Raw genomic sequence first — 20,053 nt, forward strand, 5'->3', positions numbered from 1 at the left:
ATCTTTCGTCGTCCTGTCTGTCTGAGTCTGTCTGTCTGTGTATATCCATGTGTCCACATATAGTTTTCCGAACATTTTTGTCCCCCACTATGCCTCTAGATATTGATATGATATCTTGTGTATAACTTTATCATGTACTGTTTTAGATCAAGTCCATCCTGTCCCGGACTTAGTCACTAGCAATGTCGGAGATTAAGCCTGTGATAGACATGGCTGAAACCTTCGTGGTATAGGGCCATGTATAAAGAGTTCACTCACTCAGACCAAGTTTGACTTTCATATTAGTGATTTACTCCTTGGCCCTTGAACTTAAGAAATATGAAAATGTGTTTGGGGGGGGGGGGGGGGGGCCTGGTAAGGGACATGTATTGCTTTAATAGCAGTACTCTCAGAATGCATGTTTTTAATAATAGTGTATCGGACCTCGCTATGTATGAAAACTAATTGAGGTGAGTGATTAATTGCTCCCCTGACATAGATTATGGGGAGATATACAAGATATCGCCATATTGATACCACATAAATTCACAGGCTAAGGGGTGCTAAAAATAACTCTTTGACCTAGTGTGAGGGGAGTGATCATCAGGTTGGGAGTATGAATGATGGCCCCCTTTAAACAGAAAGATCTGGTATATTATTAAAGACATTAAACACAGAAGATTTCTCGTAGGTTGGCGTGCATCATACAAGGAAAATATATACCACCTGTTGAATAGAGGATACTCCCCGAATGTCTTGTGATATTATAATTTATCAGTACGAGTTGATAAAGTATGAAATCTGAGCTTGCCAAGGACTTTTATACTTTTATCAACGAGTACTGATAAATTATGATATCACAAGACACGAGGGTATTCTTTTTATCATCCATTATCAATCTTATCATTTGTGACAATTGTAAACAATGTCAGTAATGTGGATTGAATATCACTATATTTGTCAGCAGTAGGCTCGTTAACTAGCAGAACGACAGTAGCGTGATGTCAGTAATGATAGGTTTAGCGCTGAAACATACACAGTGACGTAACAAAATAATGACTTGTGATTAAAATTTGACCAATCAAAATTATAAGAAGCAATATGTCCTAGGAGAAAATGCAGGAGATATCGCAAATTATAGTGCCAGTGACATCTCCTACAAAAGACTTTTATGGATGATAAATGTTCATATCTAGTCATGCAGAATATATTTCTGGTTGCATAATCTCTTAAAAACTCCACAACCTTAAATGTTTTAATCCTATCTGGAGTCAAGTGAATGCTTATTTCAAGGGCTTGCAATCAGACAATGTCTGATATAAAACTGACAAGAAATGCTCGACAAACTGAACATGTGCTATCTTATTATCCTCCTCCTTTGACTTGATAACGGTTAAATACATAATCAGCTTTTGTGTCGCTTATCCTTTCCAGGATGAACTGAGCATACCTCCAGTCGTCTCTTTATTAGTCCACTACTGATCCAACTGAAAGGCATTTATAGGATATTAAACGAGCTTCCATTTCGTATCATATTTATGTCTTGAGTGAAATGATTTTCAATTGTCACGAGCTTTAATAAGTGACAATGAAAATTATTTCTCAAGGGACATAAACATGATACGAAATGGTAGCGAGTTTAATATCCTATTTATTACTCATAATCGATCTTATTTATATCACACGTGTCTATTTCGTTCCTGTCAGGTTATAATGCGCCAATCGATGATGTCATCGCATAATGTCGAACTTTTACATCCCACTTGGCGTTCTAGTGGGACGTATCACTTTGATATGTACCAAGATATTTTTAATCATACGAGTAATAATGTAGGTTTCATGTCTGTTGACCTGCCTGTCAGTCTGTCCCACAAAAGGTTTTCCGAACAGTTTTTTTTAAACAATACCTTAAGATACTGAGTTGAAATGTTGTGTATAACTTTATCATACACGGTTACAGATCAAGTTTGACTTTCATGGTGATTTACCCATTTGTTTTACAGAGTTATGGCCCTTGAACATGATAGTGGACATGTATTGTTTTGGCAATCAGTAGGCCCATTGGGCTATTTCCCATTCCAGCGTGTGCACCACAACTGGTACATCAAAGGCCATGGTATGTACTACCCTGTCTGTGGGATGATGCATATAAAAGATCCCTTGCTGCCAATCGAAAAGAGTAGCCCATGATGTGGCGACAGTGGGTTTCCTCTCTTAATATTTGTGTGGTCCTTAACCATATGTCTGACGCCATATAACCGTAAATAAAATGTTTTGAGGGAGTCGTTAAATAAAAAAAAATTGTTATTTCTTTTGTTTGGTATTGACTTTAGTATGTTTTTCATTTTAGATTTCTGTCATTCGACGGCATATCTGATGTACAAAGGTTTTCTTCACTATTGACATTAATGTGTTATTTTTCTACTCCAGATTTCTATAGATCTGATTTACAACGTTTTTTCTGCTTGATATTGATGTTTATGTGTTGTTTTTCTTATACAGATTTCTGTAGATTGACTACAAGTCTGATTTATAAAGTTTTCTTCTGCTTAATATTGATGTTTATGTATTGTTTTTCTTATGCAGATCTCTGTGAATGGATTAGAAATCCTCTGTCTAATGGTCGACCGTATGGGAGAAGGGTTCAAGCCTCATGTAACATCAGGTAGGACTAAAGATTTAAATCCTTTTGTGAATTGACCAATCCTGTGATCCATCCGTCCATTATTGCTGGGTGGTATATCGTATATCTTGTTCGGTATTGGTATCATGTCAGTACTGATTTGCCATACTGAGTAAATTTTAATACTGAACTTTCGGTATTAAAAAATTTAGTAAAGCTCTAACAAATTTGACCGACGAGGATATCTACTGTACTTTTCCTCAAAGGATCTAAACGAGACGAGGGCCTTGTGTAAGGAATTTAATTTTATTTCAATTAAATTTGCAGGCGAGCCTCAACTCGGGTATGCATTTGAAGCTGAATATTCCCTAAATACCTCTTGGTATTGGTAATGTGTCAATAAGGCGTAAAAAAAACCATGTGTGTTTCCGGTTTCCTGACCGACCCTAATTTTACGCTGTGACCATAATTTGTTTTGACTACAACCCCCCCCCCCCCCAAAACCCAACAAAAACAACATCTACCGCGATTTTTGCAGACAGGTTATGTGCAGTATGTCAAGAACACGGTTTAAAAAAAAAAGAAAGAAAGAAAAAGTTCCTACCTACCTACCCTATTTTTTCCAGAGATGAAACCTGAAACACACATATTTTATTTTTTTGCCTAACGAATACCGTACCAATACTGAGGTAAAATTGGCCCCAAAATACTGATACCGATACCGAACCTGAAATTTTAATACCGCCCAGCCCTACCTACTATACCATCCACTCATACACCACCACCCCAACCACCCACCTACCATACCACCCATCAATACCCTAACCACCCACCTACCATACCACCCACCTACCATACCACCCACCTATCATACCACCCACCTACCATACCACCCACCCATTTCTCGCCCACACCACCACCATCACCAGCAGGGCGGGACGTAGCCCAGTGGTAAAGCTCTCGCTGGATGCTCGGTTGGTTTGGGATCGATCCCCATCGGTAGGTCCATTGGGATATTTCTCGCTCCAGCCAGTGCATCACAACTGGTATATCAAAGGCTGTGGTATATGCAGTCATGTCTGTGGAATGGTGTTTATAAAAGATCCCTTGATACTGCTGGAAAAATGTAGAGGGTTTCTTCTCTAAGACTGTCAGAATTAACAAATGTTTGACTGCCAGTAGCCGATGATTAATAAATCAATATGCTCTAGTGGTGTTGTTAAGCAAAATAAACTTAAACCCACCTACCATACCATACCATCCACACATACCATACCATCCACATATACCTCACCCCAACCATCCACCTACCATACCACCAACCCATGGCCATACCCCAACCATCCATCCATCCATCGAATGATTAATGTATTCATCCCCAGTTATCCATCCACATCCCCAATTATCCATCCATCCACATCCATCAATATGTTCAGCTGTCCATCCATCCATCCATCCATCCATCCATCCAACCATCGGTCTATCCATTCATCTGTCTGTCCATCGGTCCATCCAGCCATCCATCCATCCATCGACAGATGTCAAAATACCCACAGTAATGTCTTGGTTGTTGATTCACGTTGACTTCATGGAATTGCTTACTTTTTTTTGTACATATTTTCATGCTTATATCAATTACAGTTCAAACATGCTGTCCTGGGCACACACCTCAGCTATCTGGGCTGTCTGTCCAGGACAGAGGATTAGTTGTTGGTGGTTAGTGAGAGAGAAGAGGGTGTAGTGGTCTTACACCTACCCATTAAGTCATTAAAACTCGCTCTGGGTGGGAGCCGGTACCAGGCTGCGAACCCAGTACCTACCAGCCTTATGACAGTAGGTGGTTGTTAGTGGTTAGTGAGAGAGAAGAGGGTGTAGTGGTCTTAAACCTACCAACTGAGTCGTTAAAACTCGCTCTGGATGGGAGCCGGTACCAGGCTGCGAACCCAGTACCTACCAGCCTTATGACAGTAGGTGGTTGTTAGTGGTTAGTGAGAGAGAAGAGGGTGTAGTGGTCTTACACCTACCAACTGAGTCGTTAAAACTCGCTCTGGGTGGGAGCCGGTACCAGGCTGCGAACCCAGTACCTACCAGCCTTATGACAGTAGGTGGTTGTTAGTGGTTAGTGAGAGAGAAGAGGGTGTAGTGGTCTTAAACCTACCAACTGAGTCGTTAAAACTCGCTCTTGGTGGGAGCAGGTACCAGGCTGCGAACCCAGTACCTACCAGCCTTATGACAGTAGGTGGTTGTTAGTGGTTAGTGAGAGAGAAGAGGGTGTAGTGGTCTTAAACCTACCAACTGAGTCGTTAAAACTCGCTCTGGATGGGAGCCGGTACCAGGCTGCGAACCCAGTACCTACCAGCCTTATGACAGTAGGTGGTTGTTAGTGGTTAGTGAGAGAGAAGAGGGTGTAGTGGTCTTACACCTACCAACTGAGTCGTTAAAACTCGCTCTGGGTGGGAGCAGGTACCAGGCTGCGAACCCAGTACCTACCAGCCTTATGACAGTAGGTGAGTGAGAGAGAAGAGGGTGTAGTGGTCTTAAACCTACCAACTGAGTCGTTAAAACTCGCTCTTGGTGGGAGCAGGTACCAGGCTGCGAACCCAGTACCTACCAGCCTTATGACAGTAGGTGGTTGTTAGTGGTTAGTGAGAGAGAAGAGGGTGTAGTGGTCTTAAACCTACCAACTGAGTCGTTAAAACTCGCTCTGGGTGGGAGCAGGTACCAGGCTGCGAACCCAGTACCTACCAGCCTTATGACAGTAGGTGGTTGTTAGTGGTTAGTGAGAGAGAAGAGGGTGTAGTGGTCTTAAACCTACCAACTGAGTCGTTAAAACTCGCTCTGGGTGGGAGCAGGTACCAGGCTGCGAACCCAGTACCTACCAGCCTTATGACAGTAGGTGGTTGTTAGTGGTTAGTGAGAGAGAAGAGGGTGTAGTGGTCTTAAACCTACCAACTGAGTCGTTAAAACTCGCTCTGGGTGGGAGCCGATACCAGGCTGCGAACCCAGTACCTACCAGCCTTATGACAGTAGGTGGTTGTTAGTGGTTAGTGAGAGAGAAGAGGGTGTAGTGGTCTTACACCTACCAACTGAGTCGTTAAAACTCGCTCTGGGTGGGAGCCGGTACCAGGCTGCGAACCCAGTACCTACCAGCCTTATGACAGTAGGTGGTTGTTAGTTGGTTAGTGAGAGAGAAGAGGGTGTAGTGGTCTTAAACCTACCAACTGAGTCGTTAAAACTCGCTCTTGGTGGGAGCCGGTACCAGGCTGCGAACCCAGTACCTACCAGCCTTATGACAGTAGGTGGTTGTTAGTGGTTAGTGAGAGAGAAGAGGGTGTAGTGGTCTTAAACCTACCAACTGAGTCGTTAAAACTCGCTCTGGGTGGGAGCCGGTACCAGGCTGCGAACCCAGTACCTACCAGCCTTATGACAGTAGGTGTTTGTTAGTTGGTTAGTGAGAGAGAAGAGGGTGTAGTGGTCTTAAACCTACCAACTGAGTCGTTAAAACTCGCTCTTGGTGGGAGCCGGTACCAGGCTGCGAACCCAGTACCTACCAGCCTTATGACAGTAGGTGGTTGTTAGTGGTTAGTGAGAGAGAAGAGGGTGTAGTGGTCTTAAACCTACTGAGTCGTTAAAACTTGCTCTGGGTGGGAGCAGGTACCAGGCTGCGAACCCAGTACCTACCAGCCTTATGACAGTAGGTGGTTGTTAGTTGGTTAGTGAGAGAGAAGAGGGTGTAGTGGTCTTAAACCTACCAACTGAGTCGTTAAAACTCGCTCTGGGTGGGAGCCGGTACCAGGCTGCGAACCCAGTACCTACCAGCCTTATGACAGTAGGTGGTTGTTAGTGGTTAGTGAGAGAGAAGAGGGTGTAGTGGTCTTAAACCTACTGAGTCGTTAAAACTTGCTCTGGGTGGGAGCAGGTACCAGGCTGCGAACCCAGTACCTACCAGCCTTATGACAGTAGGTGGTTGTTAGTTGGTTAGTGAGAGAGAAGAGGGTGTAGTGGTCTTAAACCTACCAACTGAGTCGTTAAAACTCGCTCTTGGTGGGAGCCGGTACCAGGCTGCGAACCCAGTACCTACCAGCCTTATGACAGTTGGTGGTTGTTAGTGGTTAGTGAGAGAGAAGAGGGTGTAGTGGTCTTAAACCTACCAACTGAGTCGTTAAAACTCGCTCTGGGTGGGAGCCGGTACCAGGCTTCGAACCCAGTACCTACCAGCCTTATGACAGTAGGTGGTTGTTAGTGGTTAGTGAGAGAGAAGAGGGTGTAGTGGTCTTAAACCTACCAACTGAGTCGTTAAAACTCGCTCTGGGTGGGAGCCGGTACCAGGCTGCGAACCCAGTACCTACTACCAAGGCTGTGATTGCCTACTAATGAGTTGTATTTAATATTTCAGTTTTACCATCAGTGATAGACAGACTGGGTGATACAAAAGACCAGGTATGTTACAAGATATACATTAAAAAGTGTGTGCTATATCAGGCATCGAAATAAGCATTGTGTCTAGTAACCCATTTACAGGTTACCACAAAATATAGCCTGGTAACCTATAGGTTACAACTACAACTTTTAACGCGGACTTTCTGAAATTGTATCGGTGCGCTTGAATGTCGGTACGAGAAACGAAATCTGGAAGTAAATTTATCTAGTGGGCGCTGTTTAAACACAGATTGCCGAAATTGCTTGCAATTGCACAAGTGCGCATGAACATCGATGCAATTTTGTACGAGAAAACGAAACGTGGATGTAAATTCATCTAGTGGACGCTGCTTAAACGCGGAATGACTATAATTGCTTGCAATTGCACAAGTGTGCGCGAACTTCGATGTAACTCCTTACGAAAAAATGAAATGCAGAAGTCTGGAATGCATTGCCTGGTTGAAATTTCTGTCGAACGAAATACCGTTCTCGACTTTTCTTATCCTGGTAACCTAAACAGCCGTTCTCGACTTTTCTTATATGTGGTAACCTCCTGGTAACCTGAATGACTGTTCTCGACTTTTCTTATATGTGGTAACCTCCTGGTAACCTGAATGACTGTTTTCGACTTTTCTTATATGTGGTAACCTGAATGACCGTTTTCGACTTTTCTCATATGTGGTAACCTCCTGGTAACCTGAATGACCGTTTTCGACTTTTCTCATATGTGGTAACCTCCTGGTAACCTGAATGACCGTTTTCGACTTTTCTTATATGTGGTAACCTCCTGGTAACCTGAATGACCGTTTTCGACTTTTCTCATATGTGGTAACCTCCTGGTAACCTGAATGACCGTTTTCGACTTTTCTTATATGTGGTAACCTCCTGGTAACCTGAATGACCGTTTTCGACTTTTCTTATGTGGTAACCTCCTGGTAACCTGAATGACCGTTTTCGACTTTTCTCATATGTGGTAACCTCCTGGTAACCTGAATGACCGTTTTCGACTTTTCTTATATGTGGTAACCTCCTGGTAACCTGAATGACCGTTCTCGACTTTTCTCATATGTGGTAACCTCCTGGTAACCTGAATGACTCTTCTCGACTTTTCTTATATGTGGTAACCTCCTGGTAACCTGAATGACTCTTCTTGACTTTTCTCATATGTGGTAACCTCCTGGTAACCTGAATGACTCTTCTCGACTTTTCGTATATGTGGTAACCAACCTCCTGGTAACCTGAATGACCGTTCTCGACTTATTTCGATGCCTATATATGTGATACTATCAGAGCATAAATTGGGGTGAGACCGTAGCCCAGTGGTAAAGCTCTACTTTCAAGCATGGTTGGTCTAGGATCGATTCCAGTCAGTGGGCGCATTGGGCTATTTTTCATTCCAGCCAATGCACCACGACTGGTATATCGAAGGCCATGGTATGTGCTAACCTGTCTGTGGGCTAGTGCATATAAAAGATTCCTTACTACTAATGGAAAAATGTAGCAGATTTTTTTCTCTAGAACTATATGTCAAAATTACCAAATGTTTGACATCCAAGGAAGCAACAGGCCTTTGAATTACGAGAACGATCGTTTTGTTCGCCACGTTGCTCACACAAATCTAAATTTGCATAACCTGTTTTTTGTGGGCGCAAATTTGGAACACCATTTACTTGTATATAACGGGTTAAGCCAAAAGGAAATGGGTTACCTGGATTTATTTCTGTGTAACTGATAAATGGGTCATGTAGATTTTCAATTCTCGGAGGCCTGAAGTAAGGGATCTTTTATATTCACCATCCCACAGACAGGGTAGCACATACCACGGCCGTTGATATACCAGACGTGGTGCACTGTCTAAAACAAGAAATAGGTCAATGGGCCCACCGACAGGGATTGACCCTAAACCAACCGTGCCTCACGTGAGCGCTTTACCACTGGGCTACGTCCCTCCCTTGGCTGCAGTATCGTAGTCTACACATAGTAATAGACATTGTTCTGTTGTAAATTTTCCCTCGTCAGTAATCTGTCGTCGTATAATCAATAATTGCTTCGAGCATGCAGCTCTTGAATTCCCACTGGTTATTTCATTAGCTTGTGCTGTTTGTATTAAGAGATTACAAATGTCTTCATTTGTAGGCTGGTCTTTGTCACGTTTTCATTTTAATCGCTGATCTTGCATGCATTTCCATCCTTTTTTTGCACGTTACTGGGATGCGTAAAAGGGAATTTATTACTAGTTTTTAAAAAACTAATTAAATTTGGTTTTTAAATGCTGTTTAGCAATTAGCTATCTGCTGGGTTTAGACTGGTAATAGACATTCATTCATTCATTGTCAAGCATCCGTCTGTCTAGGATCGATCCCTGTCTGTGAGCCCATTGGGCTATTCTTGTTCCAGCCTCACACCACTACTGGTATATCAAAGGCCATGGTATGTGTTATTCTGTCTGTGCAATGTTGAATATAAAATATCTGCTACTAATGGAATAATGTAGCGGGTTTCCTCTCTAAGACTATCTGTCAAAATTTCTAAATGTTTTGACATCCAATAACCTAGGATCGATTCCTGTTGATTGGGCCATTTCTTGTTCCAACCTGTGCTCCACAACTGGTGTAACAAAGGCCGTGATATGTGCTATCCTGTCTGTGGGATGATGCATATAAAAGATCCCTTACTGCTAATCGAAAAGAGTAGCCCATGTAGGGTTTCCTCTATCAATATCTGTGTGATCCTTAACCATATGTCCGACGCCATATAATCATAAATAAATTGTGTTGAGTGCGTCGTTAAATAAAACATTTCCTTCCTTCCTGCTAAAGATAATTTTGTTGTTGATGTTCCAGGTCAGGAATCAGGCTCAGTCGTTGTTGCTGAAACTTATGTTACCAGCTACTTCGCCTCAGGTAAGAGAAGAAACCCGGATTGTAATACAGTGAAACGTCTCAAAACAGGACCCTCTGTAAACCGGAATTCACTAAAACCCAGATTTTTTTACACGGTCACTTTTAAAATATTTGTAGAGAAGAGAACCTCTCTAAACCGGATACCTCTTATAGCGGATATTTTACTTGGTATTGAGGGTGTCTGGTTTAGAGGAGTTCCACTGTACTATCAGTTTACCTTTTTATAACATTCTGATAATTAAAAAAAACCTATTTAGCCTTCAGACTACTGGATTAATTTGATAAAAACCACGTTGGGTGGGTACAAGTTTATAACTTTTACTCAAATATATTCAACTAAATGTTTTATAGATTTTCATGGGTTTTTCTAGATCAGTTAATGTTGATTAAAATTAGGCATTTAAATGTTTTAAAAGTCGTGTTTACTTACAGGCATTTGTGACCAGTATTTATGTCTATTATTCCCGACAACAGTGGCTTTCTGACCAGAATTTGTATAATGTAAAAGATATTGTAGTAATATGTAGACAACTATCGTATTAATATGTAAAAAAATATAAAAATGTATACATTATTGTATTAGTATGTATTAATTTAATGTTACATAATGTGTACGTGAGTTTGAAAATGTCTTTTGCAGTATGTCTTTGATAGAATGACCATGGCATTTTCCCACAAGCAGTGGCGTGTTCGAGAAGGCATTCTTGTATGTCTTCAAAATACCATCAATAGGTGAGGTCAATATTAATGAGTGAGGTCACAAGGTGAGGTCAATATTAATGAATGAGGTCATTATTAATGAGTGAGGTCAGTATTAACGAGTGAGCTCACCAGTTAAGGTCACTATTAACAAGTGAGGTCAATATTAACAAGTGAGGTCACCAGTTGAGATCAATATTAACAAATGAGGTCAGTATTAACGAGAGGTCACCAGTTGAGGTCAATATTAATGAATAAGGTTAATATTAACGAGAGAGGTCACCAGATGAGGTCAATATTAAAAAGTGAGGTCAATATTAATGAATGAGGTCACCAGATGATGCCAATATTAACAAGTGAGGTCAATATTAACGAGTGAGGTCACCGGATGATGCCAATATTAACAAGTGAGGTTACCAGTTGAGGTCAGTATTAACGAGTGAGGTCACCAGGTGAGGTCAGTGTTAAAGAGTGAGGTTAGTATTAACGAGTGAGGTCAATATTAACGAATGAGGTCAATATTAATGAGGTCTCCCAAGTGAGGTGACTATTACTTACATGACTGTTAACTGGTGAGGTCACCAAGTAAGGTCACTATTACAGTTAAGTGACTGTTAACTGGTGAGGTCACCACATGAGGTCACTATTACAGTTAGGTCACTGTTAACTGGTGAGGTCACTATTAGTTAGGTCACTGTTAACTGGTGAGATCACTATTACAGTTAGGTCACTGTTAACTGGTGAGGTCACTATTAGTTTGGTCACTGTTAGCTGGTGAGGTCACTATTAGTTAGGTCACTGTTAACTGGTGAGGTCACTATTACAGTTAGGTCACTGTTAACTGGTGAGGTCACTATTACAGTTAGATGACTGTTAACTGGTGAGGTCACCAAGTGAGTCACTATTACAGTTAAGTGACTGTTAATTGGACATGTTGCCAGATGAAATCTCTATTAATGATTGAATTCATTTGGTGAGATCACGATTTTAATGAGTGAGGTCACCAGTTTAAAAGACAAAAAAATACCCAACTCTAAAGATTGCTTACATGGGTTACAAGATAGGCTATCTACAAGTTTGATTACTAGTAAAGTAATTATCTAGAAAGCAGAAGGAAAAAAGAAAGAAAACAAAAGAAGAATTATGGATAATAAAATTTGTTTGGAACCCAGAAAACATTTTGTTATATTGGTACAGGATGAATTCTCTACCAATGTTAAAGATAAACTGTATAATAAGGTAAAGTTAAAACCAGACCAAAAGATGTTTTACATTATGTATTTTTTTATTTCCATTGACGGCTATTTCTATTTTATAAACGTTATAGAAAAGTCTGCATTAAAATTGCTTTTGCCTTGGGCAGCACAGAAATAAGATCCAAGAGTTAACTCCCTTGAAAAGTGACGCAGTTCATATGCGTTTCTCTTTAATAGTGACCTCTTTTTTGTTTGTATGTATATTGTACAGACTGAAACATTAAAATGTCGTCATGTGCAGAAAGTACTCACCAAATGTGAGTAAAAATTCTGACGGACGAGTTAAAAATATAACTACCAGTCCAACGGGCGATCCGTCTTTTTGATTTTGTTTGCCATGTGATGTTGATCACTTATCAGCATTCTTAATGTTTTCTCAATATATTGATATATATAAATATCATTTGAAGTGAAGACACTGTATATTATAATATTATTAATAATATATTATACTATAAACTGGCGGACTAGTAGAAATTGTTGCGAGTTGGTAAATTTTAGTTGGTTCTGGTCCTGTGGGCTAGTGAAATATGTTCCATTTCTGCACCGCTGGTCATGTATAAGGCTACATATATGTGTCAAAATTTCCAAATGTTTGACATTCAGTAGCCGATGATTAATAAATCAATGTGCGCTAGTGGTGTCGTTGAACAAAATAAACTTAACTATATGTTTTTGTGTGTGGTTTGTTTTTTCAGATATGGTGCCCGGTGTTTAAGCCTCCATAAACTTACACCCAATATATGTAATTTGCTGGATGACTCGACACCTCAGGTAACTTTACTTTTCTTAATATGCATACTTCACTACAATGTACATGTATTCTGTCTGTGGGATGGTGCATATATAAAAGATCCCTTGCTGCTAATCGAAAAGAGTAGCCCATGAAGTGGCGACAGCGGGTTTCCTCTCTCAATGTGTGGTCCTTCACAAAATGTCTGACGCCATATAACCGTACATAAAATGTGTTGAGTTGTGTTAAATAAAATATTTCCTTTCTTTCATCATTACATGTACTCTACCGGCCTCGGTGGCGTCGTGGTAGGCCATCGATCTACAGGCTGGTAGTTACTGGGTTCAGATCCCAGTCGAGGCATGAGATTTTTAATCCAGATACCGACTCCAAACCCTGAGTGAGTGCTCAGAAAAAGAAAACAGTGGTCTCTTCCTTAATATAACATGTATCAACTTTTTATTAGATGTATGTAAGCGAAATTGACACTATCTTATCGGAATATTCCGATCATTTCGGAACACTTTGACCTATTTCTATTCGTAATCAGCCGCAATATTCTGAATTATCACAAATTTGTAGAACGGGCTGGTGAGGTACAGTGTATGTTGCTTTTGTAGCTATCTGGCAAATTAATTATAACCAATGTCAAAATAAAACATGTTATATTTAATTATCGGTTTTACTTTTAAAAATTTAAAAAAACAAAAGCTAGTATGCTTTCAAGTAATCTGCTATCTGTGTTAAATTTCTGTTTCTGGTGAGTGCCGTGTGCAAAACGGCGGGAAATATGAATTGGGGAATGTATTGTGTGCAAAATGGCGGGAAATATGAATTGTGATATGCACTGTATACAGTGTACAGTGTGTTGGTGCAAAACGGCGGGAAATATGAATTGGGGAATGCACTGTATACAGTGTACGGTGTGTAGACTGGCAGGCATGAAGGTTAAACAATAATGTGCATTAAATTAAAATATCGTTGAATATGCATACCAGTCCAAAAGCTTTGCTTAATCGTTCCTTTAAGTTTCTATTTAACGATTTATGATAGAACGGCATGTGTCATGGCTCGAAATAACAGCCTGCAAAAAATGAAAACAATTCTTGTATTTTTACCTACCTAGCAGGTGAAATGGTAATGCTCTAAAATACATCTCGGAGGTCCTACGTTTTCACACATTATCACCCTAACCCATGCTGCTGTTATTTTCAGCAGGCCATATTTTTTTCTTTGTACACAAATTTCTTTTGACCTGTTATTTTCAAAAAGTAACAGCAGGCTATATTTTACATTTTAAAAAAAAAAAAAAAAAAAAAAAAAAAAAAATTACATTCTGGCTCAATCAACCCGTTGCCAGAAAGCCGTGCTAGAAAAAACCCCATCCAGCACATGTTCCCTAGATGGTATTGCGCCCTTTTCATTGGTTAATTGGACTCATCGTTTTAGAGGTAGACGACCGTTTCTACCTGTTCATTAAGTCATTCCATAATCAAAGGTAGTACATGATATCACGTAATATGTAACACTGCATTAATTTCTTCTAGTGACGTAATATATATTGGCCAAGAGAAGGGTCGTAACGTCACAGTACAAATAAAATGCAATGAATTTTATAATAATTAAATTAAAATTATTAAACTGAACTAGAAATATTTATGGCACTCGTCTTTTTGTAGATGTTTTTTTTTATATTCGTCTCCAGAAAATACCCCCTCCAAAGATTAATTTTCGTGTGACTCATGTCGGAAGAATCATGAACATATGGGCGAGTGCCAGAAACTGTTATTCTGTTTGGAGGTCTGTGTGTTGTGTTTATTGGCCTACAAAAGTGACGTGTTTGTTGTAGGTCCGGGAAGCTGCTTTGGACACTCTGGCGGAAATGTATCGGCATGTCGGAGACAGATTACCTCAGGATCTCGGGAAGAGAAACTTGTCAAGTGCTAGGTAACACTTTGTTTTATTACCCATATGGTTAACAAATATCTTGGTACATAGCAAAGTGATACGTTCCACTAGAACGCCAAGTGGGACGTAACACCTTGTGGCATCATCAATTGGCACACTGCAACCTTACAGGAAAGTCAACCAAATGAGTTGAGTAATATAAATTAAGATCTATTATGCGTAATAAATAGGATATTAAACTCTACCAATTCATATCATGATTATGTCCTTCATGAAATAATTTGCATTGTCACTCACTAAATCTTGTGACAGCTGAAAATTATTTCACTTGGGACAAAAACATGATACGAAATGGAAGCTTGTTGAATATCATATAATTATCATATATTAGCTAACATACCCAGTGTAATCAAAGTATATTGCTGTGTATTAGCTGACTCCTTGGATAAGCTGACCTCTTAGTTTGACTCTAAATATCAAGTAAAAAATCATCGGCCTCGTGTATAAGCTGAAGTCATCTTTTTTCCAGTTGTACCTTGGATTAATTTCAATAATACTGTAAACATACAGATTTTTTTTTTCTTTTCCCTTTAATTATTAAAGACAGTAATCATAATCGCATTGTTAATGTCTTGCATACTGTGCACATTTTTTTTTAGCACCGATAAATGATAACAGGAAAATAAACAATGCACGGTGTAATAGCATATCACTGCACACAGGTAATAAAATTATTCCCTGGACAGCAAACAGTAAACTCATTAAGGCATGTTTAATCCCTGTGTACCCCACACAGAAACAAAAGATTTAGTCATATGGAATGGTCATGTGACAGTTGTAGGAGTAGTTATTGTCGTGAAATTCATGTTATGTTTTTTTAGTCAGCAATGTTTATAATGAGCTTAATTTATTTATGGCATTACTTTATAGTTTAATGCACCCTCCCAACAAAACAATAATATTAGAAATATAATACTTTTTTGAGGAAAAAACACTGTTTTGTATCTTAAATTTGCTGTATGAAAAACTGGTACTGTCAAACAAAGATGGCAGACGGTTGGAAAGAACACATTTTTACCATTGAAATGACAATAAAACAAGTAATTTTTTATTTATTTTGCATTCAAGAACAAAAAAGTACATAGCATTGCATGATGAGGTGTTTTATTTATACTGTGCATAAATTACTGTTACTTAAGCTGTGAAAGACTTTAAGGGTCTGATCAAAATTTATCGGGAGTGTTCGATCAGGATTAAATTAACCAGTTTGTTGCCTCTGTGTATAAACAACTATCTTTTGGAAAGTATTTCTAGACTTCAAAAGTCAGCTAATAAATGACATTATATGATATGTATTATTTTTCAGATCACATATTTTCAGAATTTCATAACTGCAAATTAGATGTAAATTAATCAAGGTCACGGCGCTACGTTTGTTGACATTTGAGCAAATGCTCTACGGTGACACGCCATAATTGATTTATGCATTCATAGTCATCAAACAAAAACATTTCAATAGCAACTTGACACGGAAAGCTGTCCAGGGTTCAGAAAACAAAAAAACATTAAGTACTAGTTTATTTTCATGTAAAGATATCTAAAATATCATTTTCATTCAAAAAGACATCTCATCACATATTCTTGCGTATGGAGTAATGGCTGATTGGAATTAAAGTTATGTATACAGATTACAAAAACATATTAATCTTGAGATTATATGATAAAGAGATTATTACCGTCGTGTTTTGGTATCGTCAATATATTAGGAATAAAAAATAATGTATTACACTCTCCAAAGGCTCGCATTATACAATATTTATTTCTAATGTATGATATTGACTATACCGAAACACACTGGTAATAACCTCTATATACCCAACACTACTAAAGTCCGAAGCTCATTGTTAACAAGTACAGTAAATTACTCTCCTACCTTTAATTACCATTAGTTTCCTCGCACTTTGTCTAGTGGTCAGTCAAAGTACTTGTGTATCAATAGAATTATTTAAAGGAGTTAAGGTACTCTGAATATTCTTGTTGTGTCTCCATGTATGTAGCACAAAGGAAAACACATACCACAGCCTTTGACCAGTTGTGTTGCACTGGTTGGAACTAGAAAAAAACCCCCAGTCAGTTGAATAGATCCACCGAGGTGGTTTGATCCTGCGACGCAAGCACCTCAAGCGAGCACTCGACTGACTGAGCTAAATCCTACCCTCGTAATGTAATATTAAGAATCAAGTACGCTCTCCTGGGACATCTGTTCATTTCGTGTTACATCTCTGGAGAGCACTCTACCAACAGGACCCAGTGGTAAAGCACTTGATAGATACGCGGTCGGTCTAGGATTGATCCCCATCAGTGGACCCATATCAAAGGTCGTGGTATGTGCTGTCCTGTCTGTGGGATGGTGTATATAAAAGATCCCATGCTGCTAATGGAAAAATTTAGCAGGTTTCCTCTCTATTATTATTTCAGAATTACTAAATGTTTGACATCCAATAGCCAATGATTAATAAATCAATGTGCTTTAAACCAAACAAACCTTTTTAACTTTAAGTGTTTCATTTTAAAAAGAAAGTCTTTATATGTCTTATAATTTTTCGGGTTTCTTTTTTTGATCCCATAAAACAAACTGGCACTGTTAGCCACACATTAGTTGAGGTTACCTGTAATTTACCTGGTCTACTCGTTGAGTTACCTGGCGACTGATTGGAAAGCCAGGTACACACGACAGATGGCAGATATTTATTGACTTGATTTGTGGGATACGTTGCTTGGGTTATTCGTAAGTCGAGGATAAACAGTGTCGTAATCTCTGGCACGAGTGTTTGTTTAGGCATGTTAAATTTGTCATCCCCAGCCTCCATATTCGTCAAGGCTGGGTGTTTGTCAGTTACAGTCGTACCAGTTATATAACAGTTAAAGTTTGTGTTTTGTTCAACAACACCATTAGAGCACATTGATTAATTAATCATCGGCTATTGAATGCCAGTCATCAGAGGAAACCCGCTACGTTTTTCCTAATGCAGCAAGGGATCTTTCATATACACTTTCCCACAGACAGGATAGCACATCCTGCGACACAAGCACCACAAGTGAGCTCTGAACCGACTGAGCTAAATGCTGCCCCCTGTTAAACCGACAGCTTCCTATTGTAAAGGGCACTGTTCTGCTTACAAGGAGCGGGACCTAACCCAGTGGTAAACCGTTAGCTTGATGCACGTTTGTTGTGGGATCAATCCCTGTCGGAAGGCCCATTGGGCTATTTCTCGCTCCAGCCAGGGCACCTCAACTGGTATAGCAAAGGCTGTGGTATATGTTATCCTGTCAGTGGGATGGTGCATATAAAAGATCTCTTGCTGCTAATCAAAAAGAGTAGCCCATGTAGTGGCGACAGTGTGTTTACTCTCTCAATATCTGAGTGGTCTTTAACCATATTTCCTACGCCATATAACCGTAAATAAAATGTGTTGAGTGTGTCGTTAAATAAAACATTTCCTTCCATGTTCTGCTTACAATAAATGGTATATCAAAGGCTGTCGTTTGTGCGTCCCTTGATACTAATGGATAAATGTAACAAATTTCCTCTCTAAGACTATATGTTAGAGTTACCAAATGTTTGACAACCGATAGCATAATGATTAATAAATCAATGTGCTCTAGTGGTGTCGTTAAACAAAACAAACTTTAAGAGATAAATAACGAACTTGTATGTAAGGTTTTTTTTTAATGAAGTAACCTACATAAACAGGTACTTGTAAGATTGGTTTTCGTGGATTGTATTTACAAAGAACACCTTGTATAACAAACACCTTTCTTAAAAGAACAGGACACATTTCACTAAACATTGTAAGCCTAGTTTTGCACGTAAACGTGAGTCTACCACTGAAGAGCTGTTTACTAAACACTGTAAACATGTTGGTTTGTGAATATCGGTCCAGTATTCTGCTTATAAACCCCCCAAAAAACTTGCAAGTATGTAAGAAGTTTGTTTACAAACTAACCTTTTAATAAGATTTTTCCATGGATAGTTTTTACACACATGTTTAAAGGACTCCTTATTTAACAAACACCTGTCTTTAAAGTACAGTATCCTGCTTACAAATAAATCAGAGCAGCTGTATATATATTTATTTTAAAAGAAAACCTACGCATAAAGATTTTTTCTTCTTTTCTTAGGTAGTTTTAACTGTTAGGAACAGAAGAAAAAAAAACATACTTCAGTTTTTTGATAGCCTTGAGAGAACAAATACTATTGTTTTGATACACTGTGGAAAATAAATTGATTCTGTAGTGTAAAGGAAATCGTAGATGTGCTATGTCAAGAAGACCTGTACTGTTTAAAGGGAGTTTACATTGAAGTGAGTTTTTAAAACAACGTTTGGCCTGTCTCTACCTCAGTGAGTCTTTACCAGGTTGGTTTGACACCGTCGTTCTGTTTGTACTGATAATGTTTGGTTTAATGGGAAGTGTTAAAAAGAGAGAGAAGAGGGGTGTATAGAGTCATTGGTTAAAAAGTTAAAGGTATAGTTCGACTTGTTTAACAACAACCTTTTATGTCACCCAATAGCCGATGTGTATTCTTGTGCTGGGGTGTCATTAAACATTCATTCTAATGTTTAATGACACCACTAGAGCACATAGGTTTATTAATTATTATTGGCTGTTAGATGTCAAACATTTGGTAATATAGACAGTTTTAAGACAAAATCTACATTTTAACATTAGCAGCATAGGGATCTTTTATATGCACTATGCCACAAACAGAACAGCACATACCATGGCCTTTGATATACCAGTCATGGTGCACTGGCTGGAACGATAAAATTGCCCAATGGGCCCGCCGGCGGAGATCGATCCTAGACCAACCACACACAGGTTACCACCAGGTTACGCCTGTCCCCTGCATATGAGGGTGTAAACATGTAGCTCAATGTGAAGTGCAACCTCGTGTGAAGTGCAACCTCGTGTGAAGTGCAGCAAACATTAAAGTGTGTCTTGTTTATCAACTGTACTACAAAAGATTGTTAATCTTGATGAATCAAAATTGAACATTGCAGAATCACTCTGGATACACTGCTTTAACACAGATGTGGCCTGCAGGACTTGATGAGTATGACCTAAGCAGTAATTAACTCTCTTTGTTAAGTCGTCCCGGGCAGCTTACCTTGTGATGTTATGATTCTTTTAACTGTAGTTTTTTTTTATCTGAACTGTTTTTGTTTAATTTTTTCAGAATGAAAGCTATAAATGCTAGGTTCGAAGAACAGAGACAGTCAGGAAACATGCTTCCCACGGCTGATTTACGTAAGTACAGAAGAACATGTAAACGTCATCTAGTTAGTAACTAACCCGCCACACCCACTACTACCCCATCCTTGGATGTATTTTGACATGGGCACATTACTAAAATTACTCAACAGGGATAACAAGCTCTCCAAGCATGTAAATCAAACTCTCATTAAGGAACTGAGAATGTTGGGAACCGTTTTTGTGATGGACTTTTTTCCGTGATTAATGTTAACAACTT

General features: G+C 39.2%; 1 protein-coding gene across 8 annotated transcripts in view; it reads left to right on the top strand.

The window, feature by feature from the left end:
• The window catches only part of LOC121385568 (CLIP-associating protein 1-like), a 222,876-nt gene that overhangs the window by 50,635 nt on the left and 152,188 nt on the right, over positions 1-20,053 (top strand). For all 8 annotated transcript variants that reach the window (XM_041516292.1, XM_041516291.1, XM_041516296.1 and 5 more), the window contains 7 exons: positions 2,566-2,644; positions 6,999-7,042; positions 9,865-9,924; positions 10,565-10,656; positions 12,578-12,653; positions 14,462-14,559; positions 19,760-19,830. In XM_041516292.1, the coding sequence (XP_041372226.1) occupies positions 2,566-2,644; positions 6,999-7,042; positions 9,865-9,924; positions 10,565-10,656; positions 12,578-12,653; positions 14,462-14,559; positions 19,760-19,830 (520 nt within the window). The remainder of the gene's footprint in view (positions 1-2,565; positions 2,645-6,998; positions 7,043-9,864; positions 9,925-10,564; positions 10,657-12,577; positions 12,654-14,461; positions 14,560-19,759; positions 19,831-20,053) is intronic.

The sequence above is a fragment of the Gigantopelta aegis genome, chromosome 11, assembly GCF_016097555.1.
Source record: "Gigantopelta aegis isolate Gae_Host chromosome 11, Gae_host_genome, whole genome shotgun sequence".
In the NCBI taxonomy this organism is placed as follows: Eukaryota; Metazoa; Mollusca; class Gastropoda; order Neomphalida; family Peltospiridae; genus Gigantopelta; species Gigantopelta aegis.